Source organism: Corapipo altera, unplaced genomic scaffold (genome assembly GCF_003945725.1).
Source record: "Corapipo altera isolate COAL_440 unplaced genomic scaffold, ASM394572v1 98, whole genome shotgun sequence".
NCBI classification, from domain to species: domain Eukaryota; kingdom Metazoa; phylum Chordata; class Aves; order Passeriformes; family Pipridae; genus Corapipo; species Corapipo altera.
In genome coordinates, this window is record NW_020884914.1 from 183,600 (window position 1) to 202,945 (window position 19,346).

The following is a 19,346-nucleotide window of genomic DNA, read 5'->3' on the forward strand; positions in this document are numbered from 1 at the left end:
CCTGGCTCAATTGCTCATGCTTGGGAAAAGGAAGGGATAGGATCATACAGCTGGGGTTGAAGAAGGCTTTTTCTTCAAATGGTTTGATTTTCCAGATCTGGTGCAACAACTATCACTACCCAGGAAAAAAATCGAGGGGTGGGTACCGGTATAACAGTGAAGACAAAGTCTGTGTAAGTGATGGAAGAAATCCATGTGGAGCCACAGCAAGTGCTCTTATCCATGTTTTATCATGTGTTTGTTTGAAACAACTAGATCTTTGACTTATATGGAATTAGTAGCAGAACTGCAAATATCTTCTCTAATTGTGAAATTATAAAGGTTTAATAAGACTATGCTCAACAGGACTAAGTTAAAAAAATGAAGGCTCCTTAGCAGAGGGCCCAATCTGAGTTTTACTGGACCTAACACAGGTAAGTACCATACATAAGATTTGTGAAAATGCCGCCACTGGGATCTTAATTCTACCCTTTCTCAGCACACGTGCAAAGTGGTAACAAAAGGGCCTTTGAATTTTTTTCCCCTGCAGAAATGCAGAGCAACCCCAGCTCTCATTGCCTTCCATTGGAATTGCAGGGGCACAATGTTTCAGCAAATCATTCTGAACAGGGCCTGGATTTGTGTAAACTGTCACAGCTCTGCACGAGCCAGTGAAGTCCAGTTTATGCCAAATGAAGATTTTTGCCTTAGCTTTAACACTTGCCTACGTGTGGGTGTAACCCCATTTATTTAATCCAGAGTTTTGTTCTTGTCAGAAAAGGTTTTAAGTGAGCATTCAGGAAAACAAGATAAACACAGACTGAACATTTTTGGCTAAATGTGCACAATACCATCTGTTTTAACGGAATTGTGTTCACTTAGACTAGGACTGAATTTTGTCTTGGCATGCTAGATCCTTATATAATCTCCCTTTGATTTACAATACCTCACGTGTAAAAGTAAAACTACAATGCTAAGAGAGTTTCTAAATCAGTATCACATAGTTTATAGTCCATGAGCTTTGTGTTTTGCAATGTTAGTGAGGAAACTAAAGCTGACATATTGAATAATCTGGGCTATGTTCTTCCGGGTCTTCCAAGGTGCTTCCCACTGCAACCATACAAAAAAACCCCATTAACAGGCAAAGAAACAAAAAAGTAAACATCCATACTTCCACAGCAAATACTCTCTTGTTCAATAAATAAACAAAAATCCCCCACTCAACCCAAAAAGCTTATTTCTTTTATGCATGGCTTTTTTTTGTTGTTTTTTACACAGTTTCAGCACTCAGATACTTGCACGTAGTTCTCCATGCCAGCTGTGGGAGTTGTGCATCTGAAGCTGAGGGCAGAGCTGTTTGCTAGTAAGTCACTGGATTCTTAAAAAAAAAGAATGAAAGCAGCTTTTTGAGGTTTTTGCTTTGAAGAATTTTCAATTAAAAGTCAGGGATGAAGTCATACAGTTCACCTAGTATATAAATATATTTTTGTCATTTAGGACAACAAGCAAGGTCAATAAAGAATAGTTTTTCTATGTCTCAGTGAAAGAAGAATGTTATCCATGTGATTGCAAAGGGTCTGCCAAATGGGAAAAAATCAGTCAAACAAAGAGCACAGGGTTGCTTGCTGGAGTAAACAATTCTAAATGAACAAAAGCTCTACATAAAAGTAAAATGTCCCACCCCCTAGTGAAAGCTGTTTTCAAAGCGCTGTATTCTTTCAGAGTGCTGTAATACAGATTAACCTAATGTTTTTCTTCTGCTGATACAACAGTCTGGTTCCTCATTCTACTCCTGTGATTTCAGCTATCATATTCTGGGTTTAATATTTTAGAATTTTACAAACTGCCTTTTAACCTAAAAAATCTGTTTTTCTACTCCCTGCACTTCAGGAGATGCATCTGTACGATACACCTTTCACATCAAGTTTATGGGGAGATTTATATGTAAAAGTTATGCTAGAGGCAAAGAACCCCAACTAAACTAAAAAAAAAAAAAAAAAAATCCCCTTTTTTACATAGTTTCAGGAGGGCTTAGTTACCCTTCCAAGGCATGCAACTGAAAACCAGCAAACAAAATTCTCTTGGTACATACCCAGGGTACTGAGATGAAACAGGCCCATGTGTTAACTTAAGGTGCTCAATGTGCTACCAACCTGGAAGATCTCAGCTCGTAAAAAACACACAGGAGAAGTGATATATGAGGAGGAGGGACACAGCCAGTACCTTAGAAACCCCAAATATGACTGCAGTGGCAGGATACACCCTATGTTCTACAACGTTCAAGGCAATACGTGCCAAGTGCCTTCCTGGCACAAGACCCTTCTGAATTTTAGGCCTTCTGCTTGTACAGCTGGTGAGGGGAAAAATCAAGAGTGGATTCAATATCCCATATGACTATGAATATCCTATATACAAAATACTATCTAGCACATTAAATTTTATCTAATATTCCTTGATGTGATGAGGCTGGCCTTTGCAAATATTTCATAAACATTGCAACATATTCAAAACCCTCAGGGCTCACACACACTTTACCATTAAAGCAAGCAGGAGTTTTAGGTGTCTGCTAGCAGTGCTTTTAGTTGGGAGTGTCCATGTCTTATCATAACCTGTGTTACTTAAGCATAACAATTTCAAATCACATCACACTAACCAGGAAGCACAGGTTGTCAGCAGGAATCTGAATTTCAAGCAGTTGTTTAAATAGTTTCTGACATATACTTGCTTCCTATGCAGATAGAAAAGTAAGATGTCCTCAGGATTCAGATAAGCTGGAAAGATGGGGAAAGAAGTGCCTGGCTAAGTCTTTTCACTAGAAATTTCCATTGGAAAAATGTATTTTTCAGGATGTGACACCTCAAACTGAACTAACTTGCTTAAAATACTTTGAAGTGCCTAAGGAAGATGTTTAGAACAAGTTCTACTCGCTGATAATCCAGCCCATTTCTTTCAGACAACACATACCTAAAAGCAATGAACAGTGTAAATGTCAACACCAATGACCAAGCTTACAACCATGCCATTCCTGTGCTGAATTTTAACCATTTCGGTCTCAGGAGTCCTGTCATTCCTTAAACAGAGCAAGATCCATTTCTATTTTCAGTTGCATTTAAAGAAGTAATAAAAGTCAAACTTCAGCAGCATCGTTCCCACATTATGGTTTTATGTCCCTAGTCACTGTGTGCAGTTATGCTGGCAAATCCCTACCATTGCAGAACTCTGATTCTACTGCAAAGGAGAACATTTCTTTTTCCTCACTGAGATTTCCAGCATGCTGGGAAAAGGCGTATGGGCATAACTGGGCAGAACAAACTCCCGGGGATGTCACAGGATTGCAACTGTGCAGTTGCTGCCAGACTCAGGGTGATGCCAAAAAAACCATTCTCACAGGAGGCTGGATTCAGCTCCCAGGAAAATGACAAACACCTTAAATCCCAAGATGTTTGTGTAACTGAATGTGTGAAAATTATCTACAGAGAATACATAATCACTGGTTTAATGAGGTGTAACATTAGATTTAAGCAGAAGTAACACAATCATGCTCATTGGCAGCATGATCACAGTATTTCATATGGTTTTAAAACATTAGATCCTGTTTTCAGTCCTAAGACATAGAGGAACTGAGACCCTTAAGTGTTGTAACAGTATGTGTTACAAAAAAATAAAATCTCACATATCACTTATTTCTAATATTAGGGTTTCTACCTGTATAGGTCATATGATTTTGTTGCCACTATGTTTCAGACTCCTTACTCATTACTTTTATTTTTAATAGTGAACAAACCTGATTAAAGTATCCTTTAGTCACATGCATGTTCTAAATCATAGGACACTATAGCCACCACTATAATAAGCACTAGTGGGGACTGTGCTTAATCTCCTTGGAAATGAGGTGGGGGTTGCTCTTGGGGAGCACAACTGTTAACTGTTATTTTTGACTTGCTGCTCCTACTACAATAAGGTCATCTACTACTTGGTCTGCCACGTTCCTTGGGAGTGCAGCTCATTTGACATAGTTTATCAGGTATGTGTTGCAGTGTTGAGGCACAGATGATGGTTAAAGGAAGCACTGGAGTGTATCTGGATTTACTGTTCCTTTGCTCCTGGGAGTGGAATAATCAAAAATCTGCAGAACTCCTATTAGCTGTCTGAGGATTGGCCTTTGTCCTATTTATATATGCATTAAGCTCAAACATCTTTACCATCTATTTTGGATAGCAGGCACTACTTTCCCTCATCTTAATGTACAGGTCTGGTGTTCTGTTTTGACACTTGGTTGTTTCAGCATAACTGTGAAAAAACTATGACCTACTTTATACACTACTGTATAACACAACTGGCTTGAGACAGCAGCTTATGAAAGGTTTGTAAAGAACTCATTACAGAGTGTGCTTCTTCATGAAACTCCAAGAATTACATTTAGTAATTTAAACAGCTGAACACAGTAATGAAAAATACTATAGACTCAGACTATAAGAAGATGAAAATCCATTAAAGAAAATCTATTGGAATAACTTATTAGCAGGGGCTTAGAGTAAAATATATATATAGAAAGGAGTTTCGCCCTAGCCTCCCAATGAAATGCCAAAGAAGCCTGAGCATGAAATTGGAGCCACCAGCAATCTTTCTGAAATAAGACCCGACTTTTAAAGGCACAGTTTTTTATAAAGGGTTTATAATTTTAGCCTCTTACTATTGGAAGTCTGCCCGTACACAACTACTAGTGAAACCTTTCGCTTCAGGAAATATTCAGTCACTAGTAATAGGAAAATGGTGTACTGAATAAATATCTACTAAACAAACTAATAATAAAATGGAAATAATGCCCATAGACACTCCTGCAACTCATGAATCTGAAATGGAACTGTCAGAGGATCACTGAGCAGAAGAGGCTTCTGCAAAATGGATGTATAAATGTGATGGGACAAACCTAATTCTCCAAACCAGGAGCAGAGTTTGTAAAATGCTTAGTCTTGTCTTCATGACTGTAGAGAACTAAAAATTTCAGAGCATTTTTTAATTCACTTAGGATCAGATTAAGGAAGCAAGAGCTGACATACAGGAGACTCCCAAACACCAACATCCAGTGATGGATATGGAAAAAGAGGGCTGAAAGATCTCTAGCAGAATTTGTTTATGCAGTGCATAATTAATTTGAATGTATCTGAGTGGCATTTAGGTAATTCAAGAAAAGAAATATGGAACATACAAGTGTTAAACTATGAACATCTGAGTTAGGAAGGAACTACAGAGAATTAGATATACTGGAGACTGTTGCTTCCAACTGATTATCCAAGTATCCTCCAAATAATTCAGTCACCTGAGATGCATGAAGAGACAGTAACAGAAACACAATAGTTTATGGAAGACAAAACTGGACTGAGAAAAAAATCCAGAATAAAGGCAACCAGTGCATCTCCAGAGCATCTGATTAATGCTGGGTTCTTTCAATGTAAATAGACAAAAAGAATGGTGAAAACAGAAAGAACTGACCAGAAATAGAAAGAAATCATTCCGGAGTGGCAGGTCCTCAGCTAAAAAAGCATTTTGGGATTTACAGGCAGAAGCCAGAATTCCAGATTTGCTGGGCAGATTCATGAAAAGTGCATTTATACTGATTACCCCTCTTATTTCTGACATGATTTCTACTTGCAAAATGTGATAGATCCTGTAAAACTACCTAATTTAAACTCTTGCACAGACTAAAACAACTTATCAGGTAAAAAACCAGACTGTCATATCAGAAAAGACCTCCAAGTGACCAATACCACAGTGTGGGTTTAAAGGGAAGTCTGGGGCAAATAGCTCGTGTGTTCTGCAATCTGTCACCCACTCCTTTGTTATTCTCTGAATCATATTTTAAAACTCCTGATTAACAGCTCGTGGTCTTTCTTTCCCTGCCCTACCTCCCCTCCCTTTTATTTTTAACTAAGAGTCTCGAGTCTAGTTTTGCTGCATGACTACTTGGAGGCTTTATTTTTTAACTGGTGACAGTCTTTTCTCCAGGTTTTTAAGGCATCCCATAGTTGTAAATAGAAATTTTGGGGCTTGCATACCTGAATGGCTAGCAAAAGACACCAAGAGAATTTTCAGTAAAAATGCTCCCACGTTTTTTGCTATTAACTAGAAGAAGGTTAAACATGGAAAAACAAAACCAAGAAGATTGCAGAATCCATGCAAGATTTCTCCTCTCTTTAAAAAAAAAAAAAAAAAATTATGCTTATATGATCACAGAAAAATTGCCAACTTGCAATTGTCTTTTTTTTCCGTTACAAATCATTATTAACAGCTGCAGAGTGATGGGTGAAAATACAGCTTTGGTGCTGGAGGATTAGTTCTGACTTGTGCTCCAGATCCACTGCTGTGCCTGTGTAAGCACAGTCCAGAGGATCACGTGTTGTAGTTTATCTAAATGATCATCTTTCCTTTTTATTTTTTCAAACATTCCCAACATAGTTTCAGAAATTAAATGTTACTGTAATCTTTATAAATTTTCAAAGACATCTGAGTCCGGGGTGTGGACCAATAAATTGGATTCTGCATCATGAGTCTTATGACTTTTATCACTACATTCTCAGCTGTTAGTGCCAAGACTGAACTTTCAAAAACATCTCAAGCATCTTGAATTAGGCTTGATGAAAACCACCACATACTCAGCCTTCGGAACTGCTTTGTTCTTGGATTTTCTTTTTATTTTCTTTTAAACAAAAAGAAATTTTAAGGTCTTCTGCGAAACTGAAACTTTTTCCATGTGCTTTTAAATCAAAAGCAATCACATGCATGCAGCCATTTGAAACCATTTGGACTGCAGCACTTCTGCTTTCAGAAAGAAACAAATACCTGTAAGTACAGTACTGTTTAAAAAAAAAAAAAGCAGAGTCAAATTCTTTTAAGTGCAGTGTCCTGCTGACAGCAAGTAGCCTTCCACTTTAAACCTGTTTATACAGCTAAGTTTGAAAACAATTTGTGCCTTCAACATGTAGGATCTTAACATATATGTGTGTGTATATATATATATGTGTGTTATATAATATAGCAGATTAAAAGTGTAAAACCATAAAATGTGAGGAGGTCACCACTTGCAAGAGTTTCATAATGAGATTAATTAAAAAATTACAGCTGTAGTAAAAGAAGGGCAGATTAAACTAGAAACAAATTATTTCATTTTAAATCTTCCTAAAATATTTCAACCACCCATGGTGAAAGTGGAGGGGTAAAAAAGGAACTCTCACATAAAGCTGATGAATTCCTTACATTTTACTGAGCTGAATTTTCCTAAATAAAGCACAGAGATGCAGTCTGTATGAAAGCCATTAGCTATTCAGACTATGTGTTTTCCTAATCCAACATTATTACCTACAATACATTTTAAATACTTTTTCAAGCCTAGGGTAAGTTTTCCTATTTTTATATATATTCCCTTTTCAATATTTTCCTTGGGAAACTACTCAGTCCTGCAAACATACACGTGATTGTAACTTCATTTATGGCCCCATTAATAAGGATCCATTAGAGCACATGACTATACTATTATATTTATATGTTTATGGAATTAATTCAAAGAAGTTTCACAGTGTAACCATTTTTTTTCCTGGGTTCTGAATGTAACATTTTTCCCTTCCTCAATTAATTTTGCTTTGATGTGATATAATTACATACAGCCATCCTTCAAAAATATGTAGACTAGACTTTCCCTGTTCAACTTAACTTCATATTAAGCTTTCAAATCCTTCCTCATCATTCAGGTGGAGACAATCACAGCTGTATGAGGAGTGACTGACTGCATTTCCTTGCTTCTTGACACTATAGATCTGTTCCTGCTCTAGTGGGAAATATGCAGCCTGTTCTCCCCTGCATCTGAAATCTTGTTCTCCCCTGCATCTGAAATCTCATTCATATTTTAAGGATTTTCCAGTAACAGATCACCTTCATTAGAGTATTGCTGGTTGCATCTTCCCAAGGGAAAATATTATTTCTATGAAAGGAGTATTTTTAAAATCTCTCCAGATAGGTAAGTAATAGCTTCTACTGCTGAAGGAAAAATACAGCTTGAAATTGAATGGAATGTAGAAGAATATTCCCCCTTGCATCTGAAAATCAACCCCCTCACCTGCTGTGAAGATTACTTTATGTCTTATTTTGATTTAACTAGATTTTCCACACACTGTGCATTCACTGTTACCCAAGTGCCTTGCAAAGCCCAGGCTGTGGTTGATCTGTAAGAACTGCCAACTAATAGGATCACAATTGATTTTGCCATAAAACCAGGAACATTTATTTCTTTTACCATTTTCCCTAAGAACACTGCTTTTTAAAACTAAAATTTTACAAATTTTTTGCAGATAAGAAAAAGAAAAAGAAGAAAAGATACCCTTTAGGACATAAAATAGCTGAAAGTACCAGTTGTATAATGGAATCAATGGTCTTGCCAACAGCACACCAGCAGAGAAGGAACCACTGTAACAGGGTGTCAGTGGAGTGGTTTGTTCACATAAGTGATCAGTGAAGATTTAGATATTTTCATGAAAAAGTTCAAATATTTTTCAAATTCCTTTCATTGTAGGAGAGATATTTTTCCTTTCCAGTGATGTCTCATCAGTACTGCATCTATATAACACACTGCTCAGAACCACAACCAGATGGGGTTTGTCCACTGTGTGGAGGCACAAATCAGATTCACCAGGTTGTTCACCCAAAAGCAAAGGCCTATTTCTTCTTGGAAATTAAAGCAAAAATATGGTTGGAGCTATGTGGGATATCAGTTAGAAAACAAGAAGATGCAGCGAATTATGTCCAGTTTCAAATGGATGTTTTAGGATGCAGATACTGACAGCACTGATGTAGACAGTCTCAGATAAATACATGGTGGGAAAAGAAGTTCTCCTAAACTGACAAGCTCATGGTAGAATATCAGCCTCATGAAAACAGAGGCAGGCCTTGCACTGTGTCACATCCTGCCAAACAGATCTTAAATAACATACAGGTTGTTAAATTGCTTATTTAAATATGTTTACATTAAAGTAATTTCAGCATATCAGAATTAAAAAAAAAAAAACAAACCCCAGCTCATCTGCTATTCACTCACATCCTCTGGAGGCTGGTTTTTGATTAGCTGTATTTTCTCTAAAAGGTAATATTTTTTTAGAATTCTGTAAAATATTCTTAAACAAATGTATCCATCAGCTGTGCTATATTGCAGAAAATAATCTGTCTCCCTACAAGTCTAAAGCTGTGAGCCACTAAACTAAGTCTTAAATGCTATCTTTCTTTCTACATTTTCAGTCTGAACATAGAAATTGTAGAAATTGTTCAGAGTAAGAACTATCATACTTTAAATATAGATAATTTTGTGGAATGTAATGTTGCAGCAGTGGAGCAGTATAGCAAACAAAATGTCAGCCAAGAATGCTGTAGCTTTATGATCTTGGGTATATGCTGAAAGAAACACAGTTTCTTCTTTGCACTCAAAAAGAAATTTTGCCAGCACATGCATTAAAAGAGGTCAATGGTCCTGCAAGGTGCTATTAATGTATAAAGTAATTTTCATGCAGTTTTCACACTTTCTATCCTAGAGCACTTTTCAAAAGTAATAATAAAGAGTATAAGGGAGAGAGCAAAAGAAGAATAAAGAATTACAAAGGAAAAAAAATTAAGATGCTTTGAAGCAGGGGGAGAATCAGTGGCTTATGTGAGGCTACATTATACCCCAGCCTCCCACACCACACAGACACACCGGGTGGGGATGGTTTCACATGACACAGCAGGCCCAGCACAGATTAGCTGATCTAAAAGTGAGTGGCCATCACAAAGGGGCAGTTTTCCTTCCCTCAGTTACTGTGGCACCATTTCCCTTCTATTGGATGTAAGGACTGTGTCATTACGGGGCAGGCTAGTTTATCAGGCTGATCCAGCACAAAGCCACGCCGAGGGGCAGCAGAGCAGAGCTGAGGAGCAGCTCTTTGTCAGCTCAGCCAGCTGAACCAACTCACCGTGAAGCCATGAGGGGAAGTGCCAAGAAAAAGAGAGGATGGCAGAAGCCTTGGCCAAGGGCTGCCTTTTTAATGGGGAAGTTACTGGAACACCTTAGCTGCCCCCTAAAAATGAGATTTTTGGTCTTTACCTGAAAAAAAAAACCTCCAGAAGTGTTTCATTCTGGTTATGTTCTAATGAAAACTTAACTCTTTGCTTCAAAATTAATGAACATGTTTTAGCATACTTTCTGAAACCAGAAGAATAAATTAAGAATGCCTTTGGATTTGTTAATTACAATCAGCTTACATTTCTAACTTCTTATTATTATCTTTTTTAACTGTCACACTGGTCAAGATTATACAAACACATTTTCATAAAGGTATACGTCTTTGCCTGGAACATACCCTTGAAATAAGGTACACACTGCATTGTGCTGAAAGCCACAACAAAGCAGACTCTGCCTGTTAGCTCACATTAACCGAGTCTTTGGCTGATATTTCCATGGAAGGTATGCTGATCTTTCTAGTAGTGTCAATAGAATCACATTACTGCTCGAGTCATCATTTTCTAAAAGCTATTTGGCAACTCACCATTCATCCCCTACAGTTAGATTCAACACTGTTTACAGCATCTAATAAACAGGCTTAGTGAGATAGAAAGTTAAGAGATACTTCATTTTTTTCTTAATGTGGTTAATTTCATAATAAAATGCCATATCTATTTAAAAGTGTTATTCTTTCTCTTTTGATCACGAATCTTAATGCTTTATTTGTGACATCTGAGTTTTTAGTAACAATAAATGCTTTGTCTGCTTGATGCAAAGAGCTCAGTGGTTTAATTAAAGGGGATTAATTGAATTAACCTAATTAATTAATTCAGTTAAACCAAATGCTTAGAAAGACAAGGTTAAGAAGTAGTTGTGTTATGCTATTCATTATTGTATGAGTGCTCACAATCCTCTTCAGTGCAGTCAGCTGAGTTAGACTGAGTCACTGGTAAAAGCAGTTAAACTAACCTTGCTGACTTCATAATGAAATAGGGTTTAACAGCATTAATAAACAGTAGGATAATAACAGCAGAAATAAGAGCAGCTGGAGCACTAACAAAATTAATTATGGCATCACAGCTGAGATTGATAATGAAAACCCCTGGACAGTAACTTCTCAAACTAGTACAGCTGTTTCCAAATAGCCATCTGTCTGGGCCCCAAGGCTATTTTATGTATGGATACTCTTAAATTAACTTAGCAGAGCTCAGTTAAAGAATCACAGAAACAATGTGATAATATTGAAAGCTAATGTGATATAAGCAATATAAACTTACAGTGGTTTAAGAAAAAATTGAAAAGGGGCAATTTTGCAACTTTGAAGTGGTTGAACAGCTGTGTGTCCTAGAGTCTGAAATAATTGATTTGATGACAAGAAAGCTCTATGAGAGTGATTAAAAGAAAATTTTTCTTTTGAAACAACTGGCAAAGAAGGAAAAGGAAATCTTACCACTACAGCTCTCCAAAACAACTTAAGTATAGTTTATGGAAAGATTAAATTTCTTTATTCACAGGAACTTTTTTAATCAATTCAACTGCCAAATGACATAGTCCACCCTTAGGCCCTACTTTTCTTAGGCAGCATTTTGAAAATGGTTTCATCTTGTCCTCTAAAAATGCACTTGTAATTTTCACCTTTAAGATTTTACATGTATGAAGACTGAAACTATGATTGTCATCATATCATCTAATATCATATTCATCCTTTTTCATAGTGGTGTGTTGTGAATATATAGGTTTGTTTCTTAGATGTGGGAAATGTGCATTTGTAACTCTTACTGGTATCACGGACAATGGAATGTGTGAAAAAACATGCCTTGATGAGATGGTAAAAATACTAACAAATTAGAAACAGAAAGTCTAAACCACAAACATCAAATTGCAATAATTTAAAATTAATTAGCAAGCCTGGTAGGCCATCTTCTGTTATCACCTCCAGGAATGCAATTTTCCAACAATTAACACTGACAGAACTAAACATGTACTACAAAGAAAAGAATTCAGCTTTTATGTTTTAAATCTATAATGAGAATAATTTGATCCTAGTAAATTTGAATCCACTGTTTTCAGATGATCAAAACCAGATATATCTATGTTTTCTTTTAAAAAGAAAAGATGCCTATTTTTTTTTTCCAAAGTAAAGTCATAATAAACCATAGTAGATAGGCTATGAAATCCCAGTTGAAGAAAACTTTGGTTGCTCTGCCCAAGTTTTCATTACATATTAGTCAAGTCTGCTGGAAGACAACTTATGTCTCATTGATTTCATTTTTTCATCATTTTTGTACACTGTTACTAGTTACTATATGATTTAATCTTCTAGGTCTAAGCTACTAAAGCCAAGAATTCTACTTCCCTTATATACACCTCATATATACACACATATAAATGCAGTTTTCCCCTGTTGTGATGTATGATTTTGTTCTTCAGAATTAATTAAATTCAGCTATAAAATATCCCTTAGAAAATTTTATGGATTGGTAAATAAAACCTGATCTTTTGTAGATTAAAACTGTAATATAAATATAAATAAATGCTTGCAAAATCTACACAGCCCTTGTAACTGTAACCCTGCTGTCACCAAAAAAAAAAATCGCTCTCCCATAGGTCAGGGCAAAGATTGGCCAGCTGAGAACACATCTGGGACAGTGTCACCAAACTGAAGGGCACACAGTGGTGGCTGGTACAACATGATTTCCCCTCTTTTCAACACAGCCACAGCTGAACGACCCCTTCTCACCTCCAGCTGTGGGGGTGGAGTTCACTTCCCCAGCGTATCAGGGCTGAGTCCAGCCCACAGAGGCTGCTAAAATGTGGACAGGTTGAGGAACTTCTAAATTTTCCTGAGTTAGTAGACAAAGAGGCTGGGTGAATAATCATAATTAAACCTCTGTGCCTAAGTGAATAGAACTTTGGCCCTGTCAGTAAAGCCTTGTCCACAAACAGGGCAAAAAAAAGAAACAAATTACAGTGTTGGTTCTTAAAGCAATCCAGCTTCATTTCCCTTGGCAATTTATTGGGTTGTTTGGGTTTGTTTTATTTTTTTAGAACTGTACAGGCCAAGTTCTGCTATAAATAACTACAGGAAAATGCCAATAAAACATTTACCAGAGAGAAATCCCACAGTTTGAAAAAACTGTACTATGACCCACCTGGTAAAAAGTATTTATATGGTGAGCAGCTGGTAGAGGTCTAATCCTGCCCTATGAAATACTGTGCCAGCAAATTGTCATAGTCTTCTGAAATTATTGAGTTTTGGCCCTGTACTGTATTTTTCATTGCCACTTTCAGCAACTATCCAGGCAACTAAGACAGAGTAAGTAGTGACTGTGAAGGAACAGCCAGGCATTTCCACCAGACTTCACCTTCTCACTCAGGATTAGCGTCCTACTGTGGCCTGTTTTTCAGTACAACTCAAAGTATAAAAATTCAACACAATGTAAAAAAACCCTAAAAAACCAACCAAACAAAAAACCCCTAAAACCCAAACACCCCCCCTCCAATTTAATTCACTTACCTTTGACTTCCTGCTTAGTCCAGAATTGTTTCACTACTTTATTAATGTGTTTCTCCTCTCTCCACTTCTTTTGCCACTGACGTAGCTCTTGTATTTCACTGTCACAACGGACCTGTGAAAGGGAAAACAGAAAATACAACTAAATTATATACCTTCGTGTTACCCAGGATGATGATACAATTTTTTTCATGGAGCTGTGGCTGGACAAATACATGACAGCCATCCTGTTTGCTGGGCCTGAGGTAGAAACAAAATCCCAGGGGTTTACAGTTTTCAACTTACAGAGAAATAAAAAACACATCATTGACAAACCCCATTGAAAACATAAATATGCCAATTAGGGGATCACTTTGATTACCAAGGACTCCTGAGAATGTGATTGCAGTGAGATGCTTATTCTTTGAGTTAATTAAAATTTCAGGCATTATGCTGAAGGGTATTAGTGCCTTTAGAAAACCACAGTGCTATAAAACCAACCCAGTGACCGACATAATAGAGCACAAGAGGAGCATGAAGGGTCATACAGAAGGGAATTTATTCCAGCAAACTGATTCACACCTGCCATCAGCTGCAAATAGGCTGACTGGCAATCCCAGCCATACAATTTTCACAAACAGGAGAGTCATTAATCTGTTATTTAAAGTAATTGGACTGCATTACGTGATATCTATTCTTTGTCAGTCAATCACCCCATGAAGGCCATAATTCTGCTTCCACAAAAAAATTACAATAGTCACAGGCCTTGATTCCATTTAGATTTAAGTTGAATTTTTCTAGTATTGTTTTTGTACTGGTGTAGTTCCTGCTAACATAAAAGCCAGCCAGCTCTGCATCACCAACTTTTACCACTCTGCTACTTAAACTAGTTGTAAGCAGGATTTGATTAATTAGCAGTGTGTTGCCCATTGCCTACCTTGGCATTCACACAATTACTACCTCCAGTGCACCAGACACTGTCCTGAACAACAGTAGGAAGGGGATGTGCCAGTGTTGACTTAGACACTATTTTCTTAGAGTCATATTCAAATGGTAATAGAATTATTTTTAAAATGCAGTTTATTATTTGGTTTGGGCTTTTTTTTCCTAAATATTACATATAAAAAATGTCATTATGTTTTAAGACTATGTATAGAGAAGCTTTGGATGCCCCATTCCTGGAGGTGTTCAAGGCCAAGTTGGATGGGGCTCTGACCATAAATCTGGTGGAAGGTGTCCCTCCCCATGGCAGGGGTTTGGAACTAGATGATCTTTAAGGTCTCTTCCAACCCAAAGCACTCTATGATTCTATGACTTAATGTCCTAGTAATTTGGGCTGAAGTTGAATAACATGGTAGAAACAAGTAGCAATAAGCTCAATTTCTCCTGGACACCTTTTTCTTGCAGGAAGATGACTACTTAGTTCTCTAGAAAATCTCTAAATAAATTTCAGTTTATTTTATTCTTATATGATACAGTAGTGAGTTTGCTCTGTGATTTGAACTCTAGTGCTCTTCTCCATTACACTCTGCTTTTCTCTCACTTTACTAAGACACACACAGAGCAAAAGAGCAGGACTTCTGTTCCCCGCTGGTTATAAAAAAACCCAAACCTTAAAGAAAACAATATAAATTATTTATCAAAAGTATTCTTTCTACACAGAATTTCTCCTTTGTGGTGTAGCTAAGAGTGCAATAGACAGTAGCTGAACTCCCATAGCACTCTTCAATCCACTTAGGAGAAGATAACTTGTTATATTTCAGACAGTGCACTGGCAGAGCAGAAATACAATACAAGGTGACTCGATCAATAAAGACAGCCAAGACTTTTACTCAGTGACTTGACATCAGATACCTCTTAGGCCTCTAATAATATCCCATTATACTGATATAGTTCTGTAAAATTCTTCTATAAAAGTGATAAGAATTTCTTACAAGGTTGGTACGAACTTTTAAAAATGAAGGAAGTTACAGTTACTAATGATCTTCTTTTCAGTTATACAAAAAAATAAGATCATTTTCTGTTAAATCCATCAAATACTATTTGCAAAAATAAAACATAATCCCAAACACAGGATACTTTAGGCTTGCAAGAGACATTTTTTCTTTTAGGTTGTCATTTATGTTTTATAAGCCAAATAATTCCCCATTACATGGAGTCAGTTTATCTGCACATGTAGGGGTTAAGGGAATGCTTACTGGGACTCAACCATATAAATGACAGCAATGGAAGAGGCAGGAAGATAGGGAAATTACTACCTCTATATCTAAATGTAGGATTTCTGAAAAAATGATGTGTCCCTTTTACAACTTCAGCTGTGTGACCTGTATTTTGTCCCATGACAGGGCCACAGTGGTCTCTGTATACAGAAAATGAAGCCAATAACTCTTACCAGTTAAAAGATAAATGGCAAATGGAGTATATTCTGTATACTCTTCCTAGACAAATAAAACAGTGAAAGTGCAGTGAAACATAGTGAAATACAGTGTTCTGAGAGGAAGGCATAGTCATATAGACTCAAATACTCCGAAGTCCAACACTAAATCCAAGCAGTGAAAATGAGCTCCCAGAACAAAGTGTCTTTTCTAAAAAGTGAATTAAAAAAAAAGAAAAAAAAAAAACCCAAACACAGATATGCCATCTGCAGTAAAACAGGTAACAGGAATGTAACAAAATACATCAAAATGTTCCAAATATGCTTAACAGATTAGAGTTTAGCATAGTTGTGATAATTCCTCAGAAAGCAGCCTGTTTTGTACCCAGAGTGCAGCTCCACCATGATGGAAAAGCCATGACTCAGCAGCAAAATCTCCAGGCAAATAAACAGTGCAGAGCCTTGTGTCCCTCCTGCAGACCAGCCACGCCTGCAGCCCTGGAGGGGTCTGAGCTTTGAAGTGAGAGTTCACTCCTCCCCAGGTCACTTGAGTTGAATCTACACTTGCTGTAAATAACAGGGAATATTCGTGTGACCTTCTGGGATTAAGCCTTTCCGAGGAGCCACAACTTGCTGGAAAGTAATAAAAGTTGTGATAGCAAAAGCACGACTGCACTTTGCAAGATACAAATCAAAACTGAAGCAGGTTTAACTTTTGCTCAAACAACACACATAAAAAAGCGCTGAATATTTACATAATGCTGTCCAATTTCAACTCTAAGAAAAATCTACAAGATTTAGTCAAAATAAACTTCTTTCAATGCTAAGTGAGAACAGGTTGCACAACAGCAGAAGGAAAACACCAAAACTTCACCCAGAGACATCAGAGGAAATTGTATTAATGAAAAATCCCCTCAGTCCAATAGTTCTGCAAATTGTAAAGTTTAAAAAGAGCCTATAAAAAAATGGCACTAAGCAAAGATTCTGCAGTAGAGGGGTGAAGGAATATATCATCTTTTACTGGGAAAGTGCCTGGAAAATTGATACCTATCTAAATACTGCCTTGGCCCATGACAGATGAATGGAACCTCAATAAAAAAGGATGATGGAAAGTGAAGAGAAAGAATTCTGATGACAGAGCTGTCTCAAGTCTTCTCTGGGTGCTCCTCTTTGCCCTCAAAGAGCCCACTCAAGATGACATCTTCCTTTCTGTGATCTCCTTACAAAACTCAGCAGTTGTAGCTCCCACTGCTATTTGTTCTGGAATTTAGTTCTTGACTGAACTTGAAATAATTTTCAGAGTACCCATCAATGTCTTTGCATGAAGGATTGTAGCAAGCACTTTGTTGATGGCAGCCATCAATTATTACTACCAAAACAAGTGTTTTTCTGAAATATGCTGCAGATAATGATGAATGTACTGCTTTGATCACAGTTTATTATGAAAAAGTTCTCAATATTCTGTACCTATAGTTTTATTTTCCCTTTACATAAAAAACCCCTGATCCATGTTTGCATTTTTTGCCCCATGTTTTTGATACTGGCACACTCAGACAGCGAGATGTGGCAGAAACAAGTGAAGTATCGTTAGAAGACACGATGCTCAGTTTTGTAACTAGATAAACTCTACTGCCTAAATCAGTATGGTTAACAAAATACCTCAGAAGTGCTCTGAGTCCACAGAAGACATGTCTTAGAAAACCAATGATGAAGTGCACTGTCTGGCAGAGTGCCATGTAAAGTATCTATGTGTGCTTGTGTTTAATTATTCAATATTAACACACTGTGTACATTTTTATTTCAATAACAGTGTTTAAAAGTTCTAAATTCTCTGAATTATAAAACAAGGTTTAATGAAAAACATCAGAAAAGATTTTCAAATATTGACACAATAATATACATAGAATGCAAAAGGGCATTATTTGTAAGTGTTCATTTATTACCAAACTAAATCAGTGTTAGCTGACAGAGCTATCTATTTTAAAAGTAAATAATCTGAATTATTTGGTAAATTTTCATAACATACTTTATCATTAATGCAATGAAATCCAATTTAAGCTTAGTGTTCTCTTAATTTGAAAGTCCAAGGACAACACATTGCCCTATGTAGTAACTTGTTACTAATGATTTTTATTTCATATTCTCACTTTAATTTTTTATTTTTAAAAACCTGATTTCTTTCATCTAGAATAACATTAACAGCTAATTTTATAGTCTGAGTTATTTTTTATGTCTCCTACCTTTTACAGCTAGGGTTTTTCTCTCATTTCTGGGAACTGGTTTAGAATGATAAATACCAGTGTGAAAATTCTGAAGTTAATCTGTACAAGGGAGAATCGTGCCCTTCACAAGCTTTTATAGAAGCACAAAGTATCTGAGCAACCTTGCACTGTTCAGCAAACATGACTGTTATTGGATAATGGTTGCCTTTGCAATACTCCTCTGTAAGGATGCCTGCAGGGATACTGTCTGGCCTAATTAATGTTAGTGTCAATGCCATCTCTGCTTAAAAAAGAAAAATAAAGGAAAACGAACAACAGAAAGCGCCGCAAAAATCAATCAGTCAAGACCATTTTGAGGTATTTCATTGTCTTTGGCTGCACAGCACATTACAGGAGCCACTTATATATTTGTGCTTGTTAAAAATAGTAAAAAAGAATTTACCAGAGTGTTTTATACTGATTGTTATTTAAAGAACACCTGACATCCAGAAATGTCTCACTGTCCATCACAACAAAATTGCTGCTATATCTGGGGGCTATTTAGAAGGTTAAATTTTGACAAAGGAAGCAAAGACATTTCTTCATCACCAAAGTCACCTGAATTTCAAGTCCATTTCTTTCCAAGGCATGAAGCTTTTAAAAAAAAAAAAATTTTACAGAATTTGTTCAGGATTTGCAAAATAATTCATTTAGCATCCTGGGGTTAGCATGGCTGTTACCCTCCAAATTAATAGTATTGGACAATTTTCTTTGTGTTTATTTTATGCTCCTTGCTTTCCCCCCTTAAACTGGGGATTGCATTAGTGTTGTATTACTAATATGTCTTATGACATCTGCTCACCATTTTGTTTTCCCTTTCCTGGAATAAAAGCCTCCATGCCTCTCCTAGATCTCCTGTGTCATTCTTGGTCTCAATTTTTTGTTCCTGTATGCTCAGACAGAACATACAGACCTCACCAATCCTCCTTGTGCATCTCCACCCTCACTCACATATCCCTGCATGAAGCAAAATAACATTCCATCCTTTAGCAACTAGCCAGAGCAACTTTAAATTTAAAAGACAAAATGGTTCACTGTTAATCATACTTTTGAAAATCCAATTTCTGTGGGTTTTCTGTTGTTGAGGAAAACACTGAGATTACATCAGCATAAATGCCTGTGAAAAAAACTGTAGTCACTAGGCATAAGGCAGAGCAACATCCAAAGCCAATGAACCATAGGGGTCTCAGCAGCTATTTATAGTATCCCCTACTTAAAATT

General features: G+C 36.7%; 1 protein-coding gene across 1 annotated transcript in view; it reads right to left on the bottom strand.

The window, feature by feature from the left end:
* Positions 1-961: 961 nt before the first annotated feature.
* The window catches only part of IQCK (IQ motif containing K), a 37,999-nt gene continuing 19,614 nt past the window's right edge, over positions 962-19,346 (bottom strand). The window contains 2 exon segments of the mRNA XM_027654880.1: positions 962-1,089; positions 13,515-13,626. Of these exon segments, the coding sequence (XP_027510681.1) occupies positions 1,028-1,089; positions 13,515-13,626 (174 nt within the window). The 3' untranslated portion in view covers positions 962-1,027.